The sequence below is a fragment of the Penicillium concentricum genome, assembly GCF_028827145.1.
Source record: "Penicillium concentricum strain IBT 3081 chromosome Unknown utg000003l_segment0_segment0, whole genome shotgun sequence".
Lineage (NCBI taxonomy): Eukaryota > Fungi > Ascomycota > Eurotiomycetes > Eurotiales > Aspergillaceae > Penicillium > Penicillium concentricum.
In genome coordinates this window covers 828,866-847,752 of record NW_026622756.1, presented here as the reverse complement: position 1 = coordinate 847,752, position 18,887 = coordinate 828,866, and the positions used below count along the sequence as shown (strand labels likewise).

The following is an 18,887-nucleotide window of genomic DNA, read 5'->3' as shown; positions in this document are numbered from 1 at the left end:
ATTATCTCGGTAGGTTGCAGTCAGTGGGTCAGTGGGATTATGCTGCATGACGCTTTGTGGTCTCTAAGAAGAAGATTGGTGGGTACCCTGGCAAGAGGCGCGACTGAACTCACCATGGGCTAGGTGGGGGTAGGAGGCCTGCTACGGCGAGGAGAAACATTTCACCAATCTTCGCCGGTCGAAGTTTCTACGTGAATGAGATTTGTGATCGTGTACTTGTCCTCAAAGGGATCAGACTGCTTAGAAATACATGACTCGAGCTTGTTTTACAGCTAAGTAAGCTACGAATATCTTGGTCGGGGCTGCTAATTAATGATGAGCACAGTTTCTGTTGGACTTGCTTTCATTGATACCTAGTTAAGCACGACAGTTCATATACCTACAGTGGGATACTGCAAACTGAGATCCAGAGCTGCAAGTTTATATTTTCTAGGTAGCATTACAAGTACGGCAGATCATGACCAAAAGCAACCGCCTTCTTTGACCAAATCCATCATAGGACGCGTTGCGCCGCGTAGTCCGCCGCGATCTTCAAGGAAGAATCAAGAAAGACACGTGCAGACCTACAACTCGTACGGTGACTCCATCAACGAGTAGCCCCAGTGATGCGACCATTTTCCTGAATGACACGTGGTAGCTTGATTATTCGACATATGCATGCCTCTATTAAAGAATTTCGCAAATTCCTTACTATATGAGCCAGATCTGCCACCAATTCCACGATGATCAGTGGCAACAAGGAAGCCAGGTCATGTGGAGTGGACTAGACCGTCAACTTGTACGTAATATATCACCATACCGCAATAAGATCAGGTTTCAAAAATGATTCATTTGTTGCCTGTCGAGGCGCTGAACGATGCTGGGTGACATCAAAAAAGTGCCTATGCCCTATTTCTCAGCATTCCTCAATTGAACGGTTATGCCGAGTCTGTGCTGCCCATTTGTTTTTGAGTTTAGTATCATTTCTGTTTGATAAATTTAGTATATAGTCTAGTTTTAGTGCGGAGAAAATTACATACATTTTGTAAAGGAATTCAGTGCGTTAAATTTCCGGACAGTTTTGACTAACATAACCCGAAATTTTGTTTTCTTGAAAGCAAAAATGATGTGGGACCACGCTTTAAGGGTGGGTGATGCCCCACTTAACGCGATTCTCTTAACTTCAGGGAGGGTTATTGGAAGGAATGAAATCCCCGCACCAAGGGGAATATGTAATTAACAATTCCTTTTTAGTGTTATAGTGAAGTTATAAATGCTTTCATGAAATTTCTCCCTGCTCGTAACGGTCTAATAACGGCTCCGTGCCCACTCTCGACGGCAACCTGGAGATCATCGAAGCCCAGCAGATCCAGGTGGGACCGACGGACCGCTGGTCGGTCCACATAGCGGAGCTCATCGGCATCTTCTACGCGATCAGCATAGTGTTCAAGATCGCCCACCAGCGCTTAATATTAATAGACGGACAACAGTCAGCGACGATTCTGTGCGATAACCGGTCAGCCCTGCAGGCGGTTCAGAGCGCGAGAAACAAATCAGGACAGCGAATCGTTCACGCGATCCTCCAGGCTGCCACCGAGGTTCGAACAGCGGGAATCGCACTGCGCCTTCAGTGGATGCCAGGGCATTACGATAATCCTGGCAACGATGCTGCAGATGGATTGGCCAAGAACGCCGCCAGTCCGGGAAAACCCATCCCTTCCGCCCGCTCCTCACCAGAGAGAGGACGCTCATTCGTCGGAAAATCTACGCTCAGTGGGAGCAAGAATGGAAATCATCCACAAAGGGTGGTCACTTACGAAAGGTCGATAACACACTACCAGCCAGCCGCACGAGGAGGCTGTACGGAAACCTACCGAGGAACCGCGCATACCTCTTGATGCAGCTGCGCTCGGGCCACAACTGGCCGTCTAGCTACCGCCAAAAGGTTGGCTACAGTGACGATGACCAGTGCATATGCGGCGCGCAAGAAACAGTAACCCATGTGTTGGTGGACTGCCCGAACTTGAGGGAACTTCGAAGGGAGTTGCGGAGAGAAGTTGGAGACGCATTCAATAGCATGTCGAGTCTGCTGGGGGGCTCAAAAGAAGGTGAGAGAGGTAAACCAGACACCATCTCGCAAGCCAGGACGGTCAAGGCCGTGCTGGACTTTGCTGAGGCGTCACAAAGGTTTTGCGGGCGCGCGCCACGAGGGCAGCCTAACAATGGGAACGGCAATTATGCCACGGGAAGCCTTGACGAGGCTCTAAGTCAGGGTAAATGATATCACACACACACACACACACACACACACACACACACACACACTGTACACTGTATACTGTACACTTCGGCCGAGTCGCCATCTGGAATTCTCTTGGAGCTGTCTTTTATCTGCTTCGGCCGTTGGAGAGGATGGACATGGCGAATGGTTGGCGGCCCAGTCTCTATGTGATGCACTTGGTCCTGGCCTACAGCGCTGTCACTTATTCGAGGGTTATCCTGCATACGGTGCTTGAATATGCAGCGTAGGCTCTATTCATATCTTGGGGAGATGGGACAAACTTCGAAGCAGGATGATACTCGCATACTTGGAGGCTGGAATGAAATGCCTGCTCGTTTATGAAAGGAGGATAGTTGGTGCTTACTTCGTATGGGCCAGTTAGTGTATATATATTTAACACAACCATGACATAGAATACAGAATATCCCAGATCAGTAGATTAACCCTTTATTTGTCAAGTTTCGTAATGCAGGGGGTGGTTACTAGCACTCTGGCGGGAGTCTTCTTATCGCTCGCTCTTATTTGGCAATAATGAATGCATCTTGCGCGAAGAGACGTGAGCTGTTTTTGCCAAGCCAACCGACCGCCTTCGCCAAGGATAGATAGTCTACCACCGGGCGCCCTTAGTCCCCGTTAAAATATTGTGCAATCTTAGTGCGCCTTCGAGACTGACATACAGTACCTGTATTGTTTTCTACGGAAGAAATCAAACGCGAGGGCCGTCTGCCTTTTTCCCCCCTAAAAGCAAACGGCCTAATGTCCGAAGATCTTCCAGGCTGAACGTCTCGGACCCCAGGTCTCGCGGGCCCATACTACTGCAGCCCATTTTGTAGGATTTTGCCATTCGCTTAAGTGGAAGTGAAATATCGTTTATGTTTTACAGTTAGACAGCGCTCCTTAACAACTGTACATAACCATTTCAACCGCGACCTTGGCTATGCATGCACGCTTACCTGTTGCCCCACATGAACCGTGGGGCTCTGTTTGTTTGGCTTGTTCAGGCCAAAGGTTGTTTGGTTGAACGTTTTTATAATTTTGAATTTGACAACGGTTGTCTCCAACTTATCGTCTTATTCCACACACTACAATACCAGTGAGGACACCATGGCTACTTTGTGGTCATTGCGTCTTGATCCTGCTCATGCCGAACAGCCTACCAAGCTAGAAACGAGACATATCACGAGATGCGGCCTACAACAAATTATTCCTTGTGGTCAAGAACGGTTACCGAATAAGGTACTGAACTGAGCCTGGTTATTAGGGACCGGATGGGCTAGCTTGTCTTCCAGCGCGATATGCGACATGTCTTCCGCGGATACCAACTAAATATATTTTCTTTGTTTAGATGCCTAGGGTTAATTTGAACAGGCGCTCTAAGTCTCGGCAAACCCCTGCCTCTTAAGTCGCTCATTGTCCAGAATGCATTGATGCAGTGAACAGATGTCACCTCTCCTAGTACAATGCTGGAGACGTTACCGTGTGAGATTCTGATGCTGATCGCGGACTGGGTAAGTCCTGGCGTGTTTGGTTTGTTTGATTCACGTCCTCTGACCGCCTGCCAGCTGCCACCCGCCCACCTGCGCGCTCTCAGCCGAGTCTCGTCGAGAGTATATTCAGTTTTGGTTCCTCACATCTACCGTACCATTACATTCCACGCAGCAAGTGAGTGGGCGCTGAACGTTCTGGATGTCGACTCCTTCTTTCTCCACCTCGGGCAATCCCGGTCCGTGGGCTATCTTCAGCACGTGAGGAACCTGCAAATCCAGGCTCCATTTCACCTCGTCCGGTTTAATCGATGTGCATATTACAACATCTTTCGCGCGGCGGGGTTGCCGGAGTCTCCGACCATATTAGGAGCTTCGGACGAGGCGACGGCACATCAGCAGTTTTTGGACGACGTGAAGGATCAATTGCAGTTGATATTCACCCACTTAAAGCCGAATAGCCTGAGCACTTTCGAGTCCGTATGCGCTGGTGCCCATTCTCCGGATCTGTGACTGACCAGTAATAGATGGCGGCTTGGGACATATGTCCCGATGGGAGTTCTCGATCAGGGAGGCTATCTCAGCCGATATCAACAGCGCCTCGCCCGTCTCTCACTCATCACCGATGGTACCTGTCCTCAGACATAGCACCGTCTAGAAGGGCTGTCCGAACTATCGAGTCTGACGGCCTTCGAGTGGGAAGGAATCCAGCATCAGACCGAGGTTGATTTACTACGATAGTGCATCCGTCACAATTAGAGCCACCTCGATCACCTATCCATCGGCTTTGTTTATTCCGCTTCCGCCCGTGCTCTATGCTAGGAGAGTCTTAGACTGTAAGGGCCGGAGCTCGGGGTCGGGGGTATAGGAGTCGAGAAGCCGACAGCTGTTCCTACCTTATCCTCCCTAGCACTATTAAGGGTGACCCTTCCCCCAAATCTCTCATCAGAGAACAGTTCGATATTTTGCTCCCTACGAGCGCTTACCCTCCGGGACTACCCGAATCAGCTACGTCTCTTACAGTTGCTGTCGCGGTCACAAAAGCCACTACAACTAGAGCATTTTAAAACTTCTTTAGATCTCCTACTGCACGAACCGGGCGACGGGCGTAGCCTCTCTTCGGTTATACGGTTCCTACGTTCGTTTCGTGGGCTGCAGCATCTACATCTGCGGTTGTCCAATTTTCCGACGTCGGAGTCCCGCATCCAGGACGCCATAAAACACCACCAAACCACGTTTAAAAGCCTTGTCTACCATAAGCGCCAACTCGCCCCCATCGGCGAGGATGGCTTGTTTGAGGACGATCGGGATGTGTCGCCCGTGTGGATTGCAAATTTGTCAACCATTGTGGACCTGGGCCAGGTGACTGCTTTGGCACTGTGTGTAAGACCATCTGCCGCTGTAAGTCTTTGTCAGCCTAGCGAACGTGTGCATGCTAATCAAGACAGCGGCGGTGCCTTCGACCCACGGCAAAGCATTCACAGCTTCGGCTTTTACATTTGCGGTTTAGCGGACCCGAGCGAATCCATCGAGATGTCCAACGAGAGATTATCACCTTCCTCCACGAGACACGCAAACCGTATTCACAGGACCCTCGTTCACGCAGGGGTCTTGTGGACGAGGATATCTCTAGTAATAATAATGACTACGATCGTATTCTCAACGCGTACTACGATAGGTCGCCCCTCGAGTGTATGGATTTTCAGGAGGCAGTGCTCGAGTCGTCCGCAGCAATAGCAGAGGCCGAGGATTTTGTGTCATTTGCCGAATGGGCATTTGGCCCCGGTGGACTGCCGGCTCTACAGGTCCTTGCGTTCGGCGACTTCTCCCACGGTGATCGGTACAGGGGGCAGCAGTTTTTGATGCGTCGCGCCTATCCTGTATGGGATAGTGACGGCAAGGGACTCGCCGGCCTCACGTGCGACGATACGACGCGGCTACCTTTCCGTCCGGCAGATATGGCTGATCCTTCGATTTGGGATGGTGTTTCGGTGGACGGAGCTCGGTTTCTGTCCGCATGTCCAGGAGGCGGATTGATGGAGTCACCGTATGAGCCGTAGGCCTGTTTGTCCGTTCTTGGGTCTTTTCGCTGTTCTTCGCGGCAGACTGCCTCGTGCCGCAAATATTTCAAGTACCGAACTTGGGTAAATAGCTCAGCCAAATATCATTATTATCTCTTACTGGCCTTGATACAGTACCTAGAAGTCATATCTTTGAAGTCGGAGCGTGATTGTGTAACCAGCCGTAAGCGCCAAACCACGCATAAACATATTCGGTGCATCTAGACAATTTTCCAAGCAAATCCGACAGAGATGATTTTTGATTGGTTATTTCGCAGCCACGAAGTCTTTTTTCCCATTTACTTATACATTCTTCACGGGTTTGTCTCTAATCCATACAATTGAGCGGGTCCTGCGAAATGTTTCTTTACCGGTGCCTGCGCGCGCCCGCGGTTTCTTGCACGCCCTCAGTTAGATGAGCACGATCAGGTGTAACCGGCAGTTCAAACAGCTTTGCCCTCAGTAATACATCATTCACTTGAGTCTAGTGCAAAATTAGAACAGTCCAATGCGGGTTTGATTGATTCTAGTCGCATGGTTAAAGACAGTTGAGTCTCCTCCGTCTATAAATAATCAATTTCATCACTCTCTAGTAATCATCCGTCTATCTAATTTTGTTAACTACACCTTGGTATGATAATGATTCCTCAATCGGATTTTCGTGTTTTAAGACACGTCAACTGATCCTACTTCAGATTTTTCACCTACAATGGCTGAGCCCACAAATATCAATACTCCCACTGCACATCCACAAGCAGCACAGTGCAGCATCTTTGCCCCGTTGGAAAACATAAAGCAGCTGAGCGTACAGGCGAGGCTTTCGACGAGATTGTCATCGACTATCTTCCCTCAGCAAAGCATAAAGGAGGTTTACATCGGCATTTGACCCGTCAGGTGCTTGCAAGCTCAGTCTTAAAGTCTAGCACCTGGGCATAATCTTCGGATGGCCATTTGGAGCAACAAAGTTGTCTGTGCAAGATACCCGGACACACCAAAAAGTAGGCAAGCCACTCCATTAAAAGCTCTCTACACGAGTTGGATTGGGATGTGTTTAGCATCTTTAGGGACATAGAATCACGAATCCTTAGCAATAGGCTACAAGAGTTAACAAGTGCTATAGAGATAGCGATGGAAATATCTGCGTTTTATGTTAACTGTCAAACCTCCAAGCTCGAAGTGATCAACTCATTAGGTCCCTTAACCAGATAAAATGCTTTTTAAACCCCGAGAATCATCCCTAATGAAGAATGGAATCCGATTCTGGCGAAAGAATGATTTTTTATTAGCGATTATCGAATCGAACAAAAGGTAATATGCGTATCAGATTAAAGAAAGGACGATCGAGCACATCACTTGCCAAAAGATATGGCATAGCGATGCGACACCATCGAAAACTAGAGAGAAAATAGGCTGTTCAATGATGTGATTCGAGTGATAAATGGCTATAATGACGTGGCATGCTAGACAGATTTGATGAGCTAAAAGTGACCCCCTTAGACAGATGATCTATGAGATCAGAAAATACCGATCGTTTGCGTAAATTTCTTTTGTCGAACGTAAAAATGAAGATGAACGAGGCATGTGAGTGAAGGAGAGGAGTGATGAAGGAGAGGAGTGATGAAGGAGAGGAGTGATGGATTGAGGGAGGCACGGATTTAGATCTTTCCTTCGGGCAAAAAAGCTGGGCATTAAACAGTTTTCTCGAATTCCCGACTCTACAAGCCATGAGTAAAACACTTCGACGCGATGTCTTTGGCATCAAGTTTCCTAATTTTCCGATTAATAAAGCCAAAAAGCCCAACCCGAATTCATTGGCAGCTGCACAATACGCGTGTTTATATTGGATAGACCATCTTTAGGGAGCGCAGACCTTGGGAACTGAATGCCAGAGTTCTTCAGGGGGAAAAGGTAGGAGAAGAATGAGGGGCTGAGGTGAAGCTGGACCGAGATTTCCAAGTCTCTAGTTCTAAATGCACGTGTCATGCGTAATTTTGTTACAAAGGGGCTAGGATTAACACATGTAACAAATCGAGCCGTTGCAACCCAGTTTTTTTGAAAAAAGAAAATCCCAAGGTTGAAGACGAACATGATAGTCAATCAGCTGCTTCACAAGGCGTGCATTTGAGATTCCGAGGGAGATTATGGAAGATCGTTATATATCACGGCATCATGGTTCCCTCATCTAGATCTGGCTGTAATCTTTCGCAAACTTCTGAATAGCTTTCAAAACTCTGTCAACCTCTGCATCAGTGTGTTGAAGGTTCAGAGAAACAAAGCCACGCCGGCCTATGAAGATCCCCTCTTGGATAAGGTGAAAGTAGAATGCATCGCGGATATCCACGCCGGAAGGACCATGGAAATGCACACCAACTGCACTACCATATCCTGTAAACTCGATGCTTTTGTGGCCTGCTATGTGCGCAATTTCGTTGGCTTGCTGGCGCAGACGGTCTCCCAATCCATTGATCCGACTGAGCGACTTTTCCGTAACAAGCTGAGAGGCTGCCACAGCAGCGGTCATGGAGAAGACGTTATTGTTAAATGTACCTGAATGGCTGAGAGTCTGGGTATCCGTGACGGTGGGGTCAAAGAGACTCATGATTTGAGCACGTCCTCCGAACGCACCGAAAGAAAAGCCACCACCGAGGTATTTTCCGAGCGTTGTCAGATCCGGGGTGACTTGCCAAGCTCCCTGCAAACCGTGGAAGTGAAAGCGTGATGTAACCACCTCATCGAAAATAAGGACAACACCATATTCATCCGCCGCATCGCGCAGAGATTGGAGAAACTCTTTTGAAGATGGCTTCATGCCGCCCACTGCTTGCATTGGCTCTATCAAGATGGCGCCAATGGTCTTGTCGATCAATGGTCGTGTGGCTTCGATATCGTTATATGTGCCGAACACGTATTCATGGGGAAGGTTTAGAGGACTAGTATTGCCGGCAGCGGAAAAGCTGAGCGTGCCACCATGGTAACCTTCTTTGAAAACCAGAACCTATTCCACACCAGATATTAGAGATACCCTTGGAAGTCGCCAAATTGCTATATCACAGGGAAACGCTAAAGTGGAAAATCACAAGAAAGGTGGGATCTGACAGATCCAGTTTATACAACTTACCTTCTTGCGCTTTGTGAACTCCAGAGCTGTAGCCAATGCATACATATTGGCTTCGGTGCCCGAGTTGCAGAACCGGACTCGCTCAATGCTGGGAAATCGATCGCAGAGAATCTGGCCCAGCTGGGCCTCTTGCGTAATGATTCCTCCTAAATTGAATCCTTTCGCTAGCGCATCATGGACTGCTTTGTGGATCACCGGGTGCGAGTGTCCATAGAGGCCAGCTGAGAAATCCGAGACGAAATCAATGTATTTTTGCCCATCCAAAGATGTCACTGTACAGCCTTCGGCAGACTCGATAACAAGCGGGAAGGGAGCGGAATAAAGCACAGAGCGAGTGCTTCCAGCAGGCAAAAATTGCTGTGCTTTATTGAAAGCGGCTTTCGACTTAGGATTTGCGGCGGTGTATTGCTCAATCAGCGAGTTCAGCCTCGTTCTAAAAGCCAGCTCATCCATGATTTCGGGAGGTTGAAATGATCAATAAAAAGATGGTCCGCAAAGTGCCCTCAGTAATATAATTTTATCGAGAGAAGCAAAAAATACAAGTAGTCGAAAGGTGAGGTTTTATCGACTACTTTCTTTCAAGCGATTTTTCGCATACGCATCCGCATCCGCACCCGTGGCTAAGAACAGCGGTATTTACTATTTACGGTTCCTTGGTTTGATCTTGAGCAAAAATAAGTAATGGTGGGGAAGATGGAAAGCCAGGACGAGGGCAAGCCAGGACGAGGGCAAGCCAGGACGAGGGCAAGCCAGGACGAGGGCAAGCCAGGACGAGGGCAGGCCAGGACGAGGGCAAGCCAGGACGAGGGCAGGCCAGGACGAGGGAAAGCCAGGACGAACCCCACAATGGCCAATCAGGCCCACCAGCTGCTGTATCTGGCCAAGAACGGACCCACCGTTATCCGCCCCTCAATCTCCGACATGCAGAGTTCCCAGCTCCAACGTTCAAACCCAACGACTTCAATTGAATCAGTAATTGATAGCTTGGCTTATAGATCATTTCCCCCGATCTTTACCCAGTCGCTGCTCCAATAAAAAAAATTTCAACCCGATTACTTTCTGGCGAAGAGCGTCAGAAGGCGCTGGTCGGTATATAGCCCCTGACCGCGATTGGGGTATTCATGCTAGTGCACCCCAAACAACGGATGATCTCTGGCAAATTGGAGATCTGCTGCGAGCGCATGAGTAGCTTGCCCGCATAGCTCTCCCAGTTATCGTAGAAGCGCTTGAAACCATCTGGAGAGAACCGGACGGATGTTGCAGTCGCAAACTCTGATTTGCCGCTGTGGAAGAAGTCCTGCAGTACCTCTGTCCACGCCTTGAGGTTTCTGAAGTCTGCGCCGCTCTTGTTTAGACCGCCGATCACAGAGTTGGTGATGTTGCCGATTCATGACTGAATTGGAAGCAATTTGGCGCAGACGACCATGGTGGCAAGGCTTCGCTCTGGAACCCCCGAAGAAGTATTCGGTTGATATGGGAAATTCAAAATCTGCAATCAGATCAAGAGGCAATCAATTACCTTTCTCAGGATTGCTAGAAGAGCTACCACGAGTTGTGAGGGATCTTGTTGACATAATGCTTGTATACTGGTGGAAATCGTACGAACATCCCCTCGTATTTTCTGGAGAGAGAACCAGTATAAGTTTCCAGCCCTCGCAAACCTTGCCCGGGAAACCACGTCAATTCCAGCGACAGGAGCAGGCGTAGAGCGTCTTTTGAATTCTGCCCGTGATAATTGTCATTATCGGCGAGGCTCCTTAAAAGGCGAGGACGATTCGAGGTATCATGTCATGGTATTCATGTGCTTATCAAGATTCGATATCCAACTGATACTACAAGAGTATCTCTCCCTCCAGGAACTAGAGTTAAGGAAAAAAAGCAAATAAGGTACAGGTAAGTTCCTTTGAGACAATCAGTGATACCGAAGAAGGTCCCGCGCTGCCAGGTGAGGTGCTTGCAGCTCCGAGGACCTCTTCGAGAACCGTTCTTGGGAGACGACGTGGGGGTACTACCTGCCCTGAAGGTGAAATCCAATCCGATGTTGAAGGAAGAGAAGAAAGCATTAAGGAAGAGTATGAAAATGATGATGGAAATACTCATCATCTACCTAATACGCAGCTTCGGGCTTCTGGAGGGGTTCGGAAGGGTTCAAGATTACTTGATGGCTATGCCCTTAATTAGGCTTCGTGTACGGAGTATATTAATGAGCTTTTTTGGATAAACTGAAATCATCCTTTATTCGCGCTTTAGGAAGTAGATACCAGCGATACGAGAAAAACATAGAAACGCAGCGAGAACCTATACGAGTTTCTGTTGTGTTTAAGGAACCTCAGCTTCACCCGTGTAGGTTCCAACCTTAGAGATCGGAACCTGAACCGCGGGGAGATGCGGTCCCCATGAGGTTCTCGCCGAAATCTGAATGGTTCTTGTAGCAATCAATAATGCAGTAAGCAGTAAATATAGTTGCCGCGGTAATGTATGTCGGAACGCGGTCGTTACAGTACGGACTAGTAGGGGCATAGCCAATTGAGTACTTAAGAGTGCCATTTTTATATACTATAGAAAGTGCAGAATAAATAGGGGATCATCAGGCAGAGGGTGCTGAATATTTCTAGATTATAATCAGCCAGGTTTAAGATTCATCACTTCCAAAAGAAAATCTACCTGAAACTAGACCTCGCCAAACGCGGGTTGGGGTTGGGTTTTGACTTTCTTTACCCGCCCACGGGTAGCCACCGTGGGTTTTGGCCTTCATAAACCCGCCCATGGGTTCTTGGCGGGTACCCGCGGGTTGCCCAAAATACCCAAAAATGGACATAAATCGTGGATAAAATTGATTAGTCACCTGTTGTAATTTTGGTATTTTACCTTTGTCACGCCTTTAGGTGTGTGTTACTCTAAGGTAATGTCCGCTGCCGATTCGAAAATATATATCTGCAACGTCTAGTTATTTTGTTCATTACGCTCTCTCTACACTACCAGGGTTCTATGGCCACCGCGATGAAACTATAAGGATTCAATGAATTTTGAGCTTATTGCGCTGTCTCAAGCCAATCACCTCAAATTTGAGCAATTAAATCGGCGATTTGCGATCTTCTCAGCGTCCTCCCAAACTCGCATTCGTTTTGGGTTGGGTTGTGTTGGGTTGGGTTTGGGTACCCGCGGGTTTACGCGACTTAGAAATAGATAGATCTAAACGCCCGACGCGATTCCTACAAAATCCACATTTAAGCCTTCACAATGAAATATTTGATTCCCAAATCTGATGGGCCCTCTTCGGTGCCTTTGAACTTTGCAAGTCTACCTACAGGTATGCTAAGACGGCCTGCAGCCTTTCAGTGGACCCCGCAAGAGCTACGATATATTCACTTGAAGACCTCCGGCGACGCTAAGACATGTTTGGACCTCAACACAGAACGAAATGGATTTTGTACGAGCCGAATCTAGGTAGAGAGTTTCTAGAATAGTGGGAGAAGGAGGTAGTTGAGGATGATGCAGATTTACTTCCACCCCAATCACGCAGCTGGGTGATAGAAGCCAGAAGAGATCTTCTAGTAGGGTAATAATGCCCTCGATTCGATTACGTGGTTACGAGGTATACTAGTCTTTATCATAAGCCAATAGTACTTTTCTTTGTCCATAATAGTTGTTCCGAATACTCCTAGCCGTATACCATGATCTCAAACAAAAGCGATACAATTATATAATCGAAAATTACTGCATAACTTAATGTAAACTGACAAGTCAACTTTTTTTGCTTTTTTGGGTTATAACGGGTACCCATTTGGGTCTTGGGTTGGGTTGCCCATATGACAACCCGCCCACGGGTCTGCTGACTAAGACCCAACCCAACCCGTGGGTTGGGTTTTCGCGGGCGGGTTTGGGCGGTGGGCGGGTATTGGCGAGGTCTACCTGAAACAGCTGATTGTGAGTAACGTGATCTGCAGGAAAAAATTCTTGATGACTCGCGAGGTCAACCCCGATCGGCTGCACTTAGCATTTTTCACCTTTCTTTAGAGCAATATCACGACAGAAAGCAACTCATGTTGCAGGCTATGCCGTAGATGTCAGCAAAACACAGTCGTCGTACTTTTACCGCATGCTGGACCTGCCGGCAGCGTAGAATTCGGTGCGATGGCCACTTGCCACAGTGCTCTCGTTGTTCAAAGCAAGGCATCAATTGCGAGGGCTATCAGAGTAAATTGGCGTGGGTTAACGTGGAAACCGGTGCATATGATCACTCAAAACGACGCGCCCTCCACTGTGGGCTGACCTGGAGTGGCTGGCCAATCTTTGAATCTAATGAAGTGGATCAACTGATCGCGGAATGCGATATTCACGACTGGGAAAATTCCCAGTCGGTGGATAGTCCGTTCGCTGTATTTTCACTTCATACAAGGGCGAAGGACAAGCGGGACATAGTGTCCACTTCGACCTCAGAAGTCTCCAGATCTTTTGACTTCTTCATACTGGATGCAGACCAGAGACCAAGGCCACCATATCAGACTTTACCTTCGTCGCTCTCCCCCATATACAAAGAGTCAGGGGGACCGCAGGAGACATTGCTCTTCAACCATTATGTTACACACGTTTCGCGTCTAATGATCGCAGTTGAGGACCTTCGCAACCCATGGAAGTCCACTTATCCCGCTATCGCTCTCCAAGGAAGAACACTAAGCACATCTGCACTCTACAACGCGCAGCTGGCCAAAGCGGCTTTCAATCTGAGCAACCTCACCAACGACGCGAATAATATGCGATCACAGGGGTTACGATACTATGGACGAGCATTAGAGGACTTACGGAAAAGCTTCGTGTCTCCCGAGTGCGACTACGAAAGCCGTGTTGCCTCCTTGATGACATTGGTCATGGCAGAGGTGAGGAACCTTGCGCGTCGATTCCATGATTACCGAATTTAATTACTAATGTATTTTGTCAAGGCTGTATATGCGGGCAAAAGCAGTTCCTGGCGAGTCCACTTTAAAGCACTCTCCTATTTCTGTCGACAACATATACAAGAGCAGCCGTGGAACCAATCACATGACGCCTGGGTGATCACGCAGAGCTTCTTACATACAAACATAATCGGAAGAACAGCCACTGTTCCGGGCACGTCGAACCTCGGTGGTTTTGATCACCGGGAAATTTTCGAGTCAGTTGCTGCACATGGTATGTTTGGATTCACTGCTGGCAACACGCGGTCTATCATCAATAACATCCTCGAGATCCAGCTTCTTGGGGAAAGGCTGGCTCGAGGTGTTGTTGATGATTTCAACAATCAAGTTATTTCCTTGATCCAAGCAGTACAAGACCCACTGAACAAAGAAGATACAGTATGCAGGGATTATCTCCCTGTTGAGGACTCAGTTAGTGAACAGTCCTTTTGCAAGATCAAGCACCTGTCTTGGCTGCATTTGCGAATGTTCAAGGCTGCAAGTTTCATATACTTGCACCGAACGGTTTTCAATGCACGGCCAGTGGCGTTGGCTCGTCATGTGTCAGCAGTGTTGGAGGCCGCAATGGAATATATTAAAATAGATGGAGGCACGGTTTCGGTGTGGCCGGTCTTCATAGCAGCTGTGGAGGCCTACACGGTGATGGATCTAGCCATGGCCGCAGAATGGCTGGACTTTGCTATGAAACAAGGAATAGGCAATCGATTCAAGATAAAAACCTTGGTGGAGACGGTATGGCGACAGCGGGACAAGTATGCACGTGAGAACGATGTGAGTCCCGGGTTGATAGCTGTGGACTGGAAAGAAGAGATGCGTCGTTTGGACTTGGATGTACTCTTAATATAAGATAGCCCAATTTGAAGTGTTTGTGAGGCTAACGGGCAATTCCTGATTAGACACTTACAACTCCACCACGCGTACAAGAAATCTCTATAGATTTTGCTATCGCTGTAACCTTCGAAAAACATTACTGACATTAGAAAAATAGTCCTCGGCGGCCTCAACGCATCCATCAGATCCCAACGATAGCTACGTCCAGAGGAGCACTCGTTCTGCGAACTGCGATGTATCTATGCGAGACAACTAGCTGCTGGAACCGGACCGCTATGCCATACTCGCCGCTTGCGGCCCTGACGAGAATGCCAAGGGGTCCTCTGAGGCATCCGAAGAAGTGTGAACATATGGAGATTTGCCCTATTTCTTATTATAAACGCTCTCTGATCACGGGCTCGGGAGAGAACACAAACATATACATCGTCATATACGTGCTAGGTTCTGGGAATCCTATTAGGCACAACGCTGACCGTTCACGTGGTATATTAAGCTGCTCACTGAGCTTAAGCCTGGACTAAGATTTACTCAGTGAGCCTGACTCTGAGCGCCCTGATAAAAGCGGCGGTAGCTTAGATAGGAAAGCCCCACCCGGCATAGAAAAAAGACTACGTAGCGGTACCTATCTTGCAGGAGCCCCTAAACTCACTATTTGAATCGCCAAGGTGGGTTATTCAAGCGGAAATTCATCGGCCAATCACTCACACTTCCTATCCATGCGGCTGCAGGGTGAAAGAAGACATGAACTTCGTACCTTGCAAGGATATTGGCACCCCGAAGTGTCCGGGTCGTATTCCCAACCCAATGGCCTCACATATAGAGAGGGAAAAATGTGACAGATATGGCTGCCCGAACCCATAGTCGATCAACTCAACGACCCCATCGGAATCCAAGCTTGAGTCGACAGAGAGGCTTACGAGAAGGAGATTGTGCGCGGTGGCCGTATGTATGTAATTTGCCAGGAACTCCCAATCATGGTTCCAACCATGGGTTGTCTCAGATGGTGTCAGATCTATCGTTTTGGTAATTCCATGGTTCAAGTTGTGCTTACATTTGGATCCCGGGAATAGTTTGAATTTGCTGTGGAGATACGAGGAGATTTAACCAGTACTTGAAGCGTATATGCAACGTATGTACCTGGAATTCTTCATTTGCAGTACTTACATGAAATCATTGTAACTGTAATCTTCACGATGAATGGTCCTGCTCCACTTGCAATTATCAATCTCCCGCCTGTGGACCTGGAGAACCTGGTCGATCCATGGAGATCAATGGGCACCTCTACATGGATGGCAGGGCTGAGAGAGAGCACAAATGTCTGAGAATCCCTCTCTCCACAAGGCTATATTGTACATCCTAAAAGCAAAGTCCACATTCCCCGACTAACGATGCCGTACTTGTGTACGTTGTAGACCACGTGGCAGAGGGAGATCGGCCCCGCCAAGAGTGGGGCCGGTTTATACGCACGGGCCTGTAACATCGTCTCCTTCACGACTCAGGGAGAACCCCCCCCCCAAAAGGCTTTTACGATGTATATTCCTGGGCCCAAGGAAAGAAAGACAAGGTCAAAGCATTCGAATGTGCGAACGGGCTGTATCACATGCAAGTATGCACCCTTAAAAGGGGGTATCTGACCGAGTTTGACTGACCGTCAACAGAACGCGCCGTAAGAAGTGCGACGAGGCCCAACCGGCCTGTCAGAACTGCATCAGAACAGGGCGAACGTGCGATGGATATGCGCAGGTCCCCGACAAGCGAACCAGGGCTTGGCGTCAGCCGCGGCAATCGGACAGTCCCGCCTCGAGTCGGCATCACTCTAGCCCGGACAACCCCCCTGTCAAGATTCTTCGATTTGTGGACCCCAGCCCCAACGGACTGTCATGGAGTGACCGCTGGCACTTAGATTACTTCCACAAACACACTGCGGTTTCGATTTCCGGGTACTTTGAGGATGCGTTTTGGTGCAGGTTGGTTTTTCAGATGTGCCAGGGACAGGCAGCTGTCCGACATGCTGCGATATCGTTGAGTGCGAGGCACGTCGAAATTGAAAAAGTGGAAGTGGAAAATGTCGAGCATCGGGAGAGTCCATTGGCTCTGAAACATATCCACAAGTCGATTATTTGTCTCCGAGAAGATCTCATCCGCCATGCAGCGTGTCAGTTACATACTGAGACGGTCCTTGTCACCTGCATTCTCTTGACGGTCCAGGCGATTTTCCAAGAAGATCTGCATGGTGCTCGCCGCCATATGTTGTCTGGCAAACAGCTGTTTAGGGAATGGGAAGCCGTCGACTGCGGAAGGGGTTCCAATTGGGAAGCGCTGAAATTCGCATTGTCTCAAATGGAACGTGCTTGGGAAATCTGTGTTAACCCACCGGATTTCACCAACGAGGAGCCTCATCATTATCTCGAATCCGACGAAACTAAAGTCAAGTTTCATCTTACCGAGGCGGAGAAGCTGACCAACTATCGCACCCACATGATGATTCTTGGACGACAGCTGATGGAAAGGCTTCTGAGAGGAGGGTTCAAGATAGTATCTGCTGGTGCGCCTTTGCTCCGTGGAGGGCGCACAATCTTGATCAGGATGCGATTTTGGCGGGTTACGGTGAAAACCCACATAGCTAGCGGAGAATATTCGCCAATCGATCAATATGTCTATGATTTGGCTGAGCCATATACTTTGCTCATCTATCTCAAAGTATCTGTCGGTGTCAGCCCGCAGCCAACGGAGAGTCTGTTTGATGAGTATCTGGAGACTTTCCAGCGAGTCGTTCTGCTCTGCAAGAATCTTCTACGCTTTGATTTGAGTAAGGAGCCAGAGTCTCTGTCTCTGGTCCACGACTATGTTGCAGTCGCTCTTTTGTGGTGTGGAATGAAGTGTCGAGATTGGTCACTTAGGGATGAAATCCTTTCCCTGTTGAATTCTTGCAAAGCTTCTAGCCCATGGGTCTCTTCTGCAATTGTGGCACTCAAGAAGGTGATTCAAGTCGAGTCACATGGGTTGAAGCGGGGTGATACCATCCCGGATGCCGCTCGTCTTCAGTGTATAGATGTGCAGGTATTAATGGGAGGCTCCAAGGCTGTATTGTCTTACGGCAAATCCCGACATGGGGGCATGACTTGGAAAGGTGAAACTCTGCGCTATTGAATCAATGGTGGTTGAGAACCATTGTGTTTCAGGGCAAAAGGTAATTGAGCAAATGATGAGAAATGCCTCGAACGAGAGATTGTCAACACAGGTGACCAGTCAAACAAGCGAGCTCGCGTCGACCCAGCAGTGCCACAGGTACCACAAATCCGCCATGAGTGTGAATCATGCTCAGAAAGTTTTCCTGATGCCCAGCTACTCACCGGCAGCTGTTTGCATCGTTATTGTCGCCATTGCCTGGAACACCTTCTCGAGAATTCTCTGCGGAGTGAGACTCTGTTTCCTCCAGTCTGCTGCTACGCAAAACTACCGATGGACGAGGCACGGGCGCTAGTCAGCAATGAACTATGGACCAGATTTGAGGAGAAGAAGATTTAGCATAGTGACAACTCACGGACTTATTGTTCCGACCCAGGTTGTTCCAGCTACATTCCTCCAACACAAAACCGCACTCAGAACGTGACATGCAGAAAATGTAACCAACAGACATGCACCATATGCAAAACGAAAGCATATGCAGGAACCTGCCCGCAACCGGATGAGGATCTTCTGATTCTGGCGCGTGACAACGGATGGCAACGCTGCCCCAACTGCAGCCATATGGTCGAGCTTCGAAGTGGCTGTAACCATATCAAGTAAGTACCAGCACCCATCTCACCCTCCTGCCATTTTTGAATACCTATCTTTGAAGCAAGTGCCTGATCAAGACTTTGTTAGATACCGCTGCGGACATCAATACTGCTATGCGTGCGCCAAGGAATGGAAGGCTTGTGGATGTGATCAATGGGATGAGAACAGGCTCCTGGGTGGCCGAAATGCCCAAACTCTAGACGAACTACCTCGTTGTAGCCATCCTGGTCGGTTCATCAGGACCCGGGAAGGAGGGGAGTGTAACCGCTGTGGGGAGTGGATGCCGTTCTATATCCATGAATGTCCGGATTGTGGATTTCGCGCCTGTCAAGTTTGCAGAAGCACCTTTCGGGGATTTTGATGATGTGCGCTCTTTTTTGAGTTCTTGGGTCATGCACC

At 48.5% G+C, this 18,887-nt stretch overlaps 5 protein-coding genes across 5 annotated transcripts; 4 read left to right on the top strand and 1 right to left on the bottom strand.

The window, feature by feature from the left end:
- Positions 1 to 3,720: 3,720 nt before the first annotated feature.
- Positions 3,721 to 5,804, top strand: N7517_008163 (uncharacterized protein; the record flags this gene model as incomplete). The annotated part of the gene is made up of 5 exons (XM_056725893.1): positions 3,721 to 3,768; positions 3,823 to 4,220; positions 4,272 to 4,372; positions 4,823 to 5,145; positions 5,193 to 5,804. 5 exons carry the CDS (start codon positions 3,721 to 3,723, stop codon positions 5,802 to 5,804), a joined length of 1,482 nt encoding a protein of 493 aa, XP_056576744.1.
- Positions 5,805 to 7,986: 2,182 nt separating this feature from the next.
- Positions 7,987 to 9,375, bottom strand: N7517_008162 (uncharacterized protein; the record flags this gene model as incomplete). Its single annotated transcript, XM_056725892.1, has 2 exons — positions 7,987 to 8,799; positions 8,923 to 9,375. The coding sequence occupies 2 exons, from the start codon at positions 9,373 to 9,375 to the stop codon at positions 7,987 to 7,989; spliced, it is 1,266 nt and encodes a 421-aa protein (XP_056576743.1).
- A 228-nt stretch (positions 9,376 to 9,603) lies between these two features.
- Positions 9,604 to 10,019, top strand: N7517_008161 (uncharacterized protein; the record flags this gene model as incomplete). Its single annotated transcript, XM_056725891.1, has 2 exons — positions 9,604 to 9,894; positions 9,918 to 10,019. The coding sequence occupies 2 exons, from the start codon at positions 9,604 to 9,606 to the stop codon at positions 10,017 to 10,019; spliced, it is 393 nt and encodes a 130-aa protein (XP_056576742.1).
- A 3,504-nt stretch (positions 10,020 to 13,523) lies between these two features.
- N7517_008160 (uncharacterized protein) lies at positions 13,524 to 14,964 on the top strand (the record flags this gene model as incomplete). Its single annotated transcript, XM_056725890.1, has 3 exons — positions 13,524 to 13,799; positions 13,863 to 14,648; positions 14,866 to 14,964. The coding sequence occupies 3 exons, from the start codon at positions 13,524 to 13,526 to the stop codon at positions 14,962 to 14,964; spliced, it is 1,161 nt and encodes a 386-aa protein (XP_056576741.1).
- A 1,273-nt stretch (positions 14,965 to 16,237) lies between these two features.
- On the top strand, positions 16,238 to 17,858 carry N7517_008159 (Zn(II)2Cys6 transcription factor; the record flags this gene model as incomplete). The annotated part of the gene is made up of 2 exons (XM_056725889.1): positions 16,238 to 16,314; positions 16,367 to 17,858. 2 exons carry the CDS (start codon positions 16,238 to 16,240, stop codon positions 17,856 to 17,858), a joined length of 1,569 nt encoding a protein of 522 aa, XP_056576740.1.
- Positions 17,859 to 18,887: the final 1,029 nt, after the last annotated feature.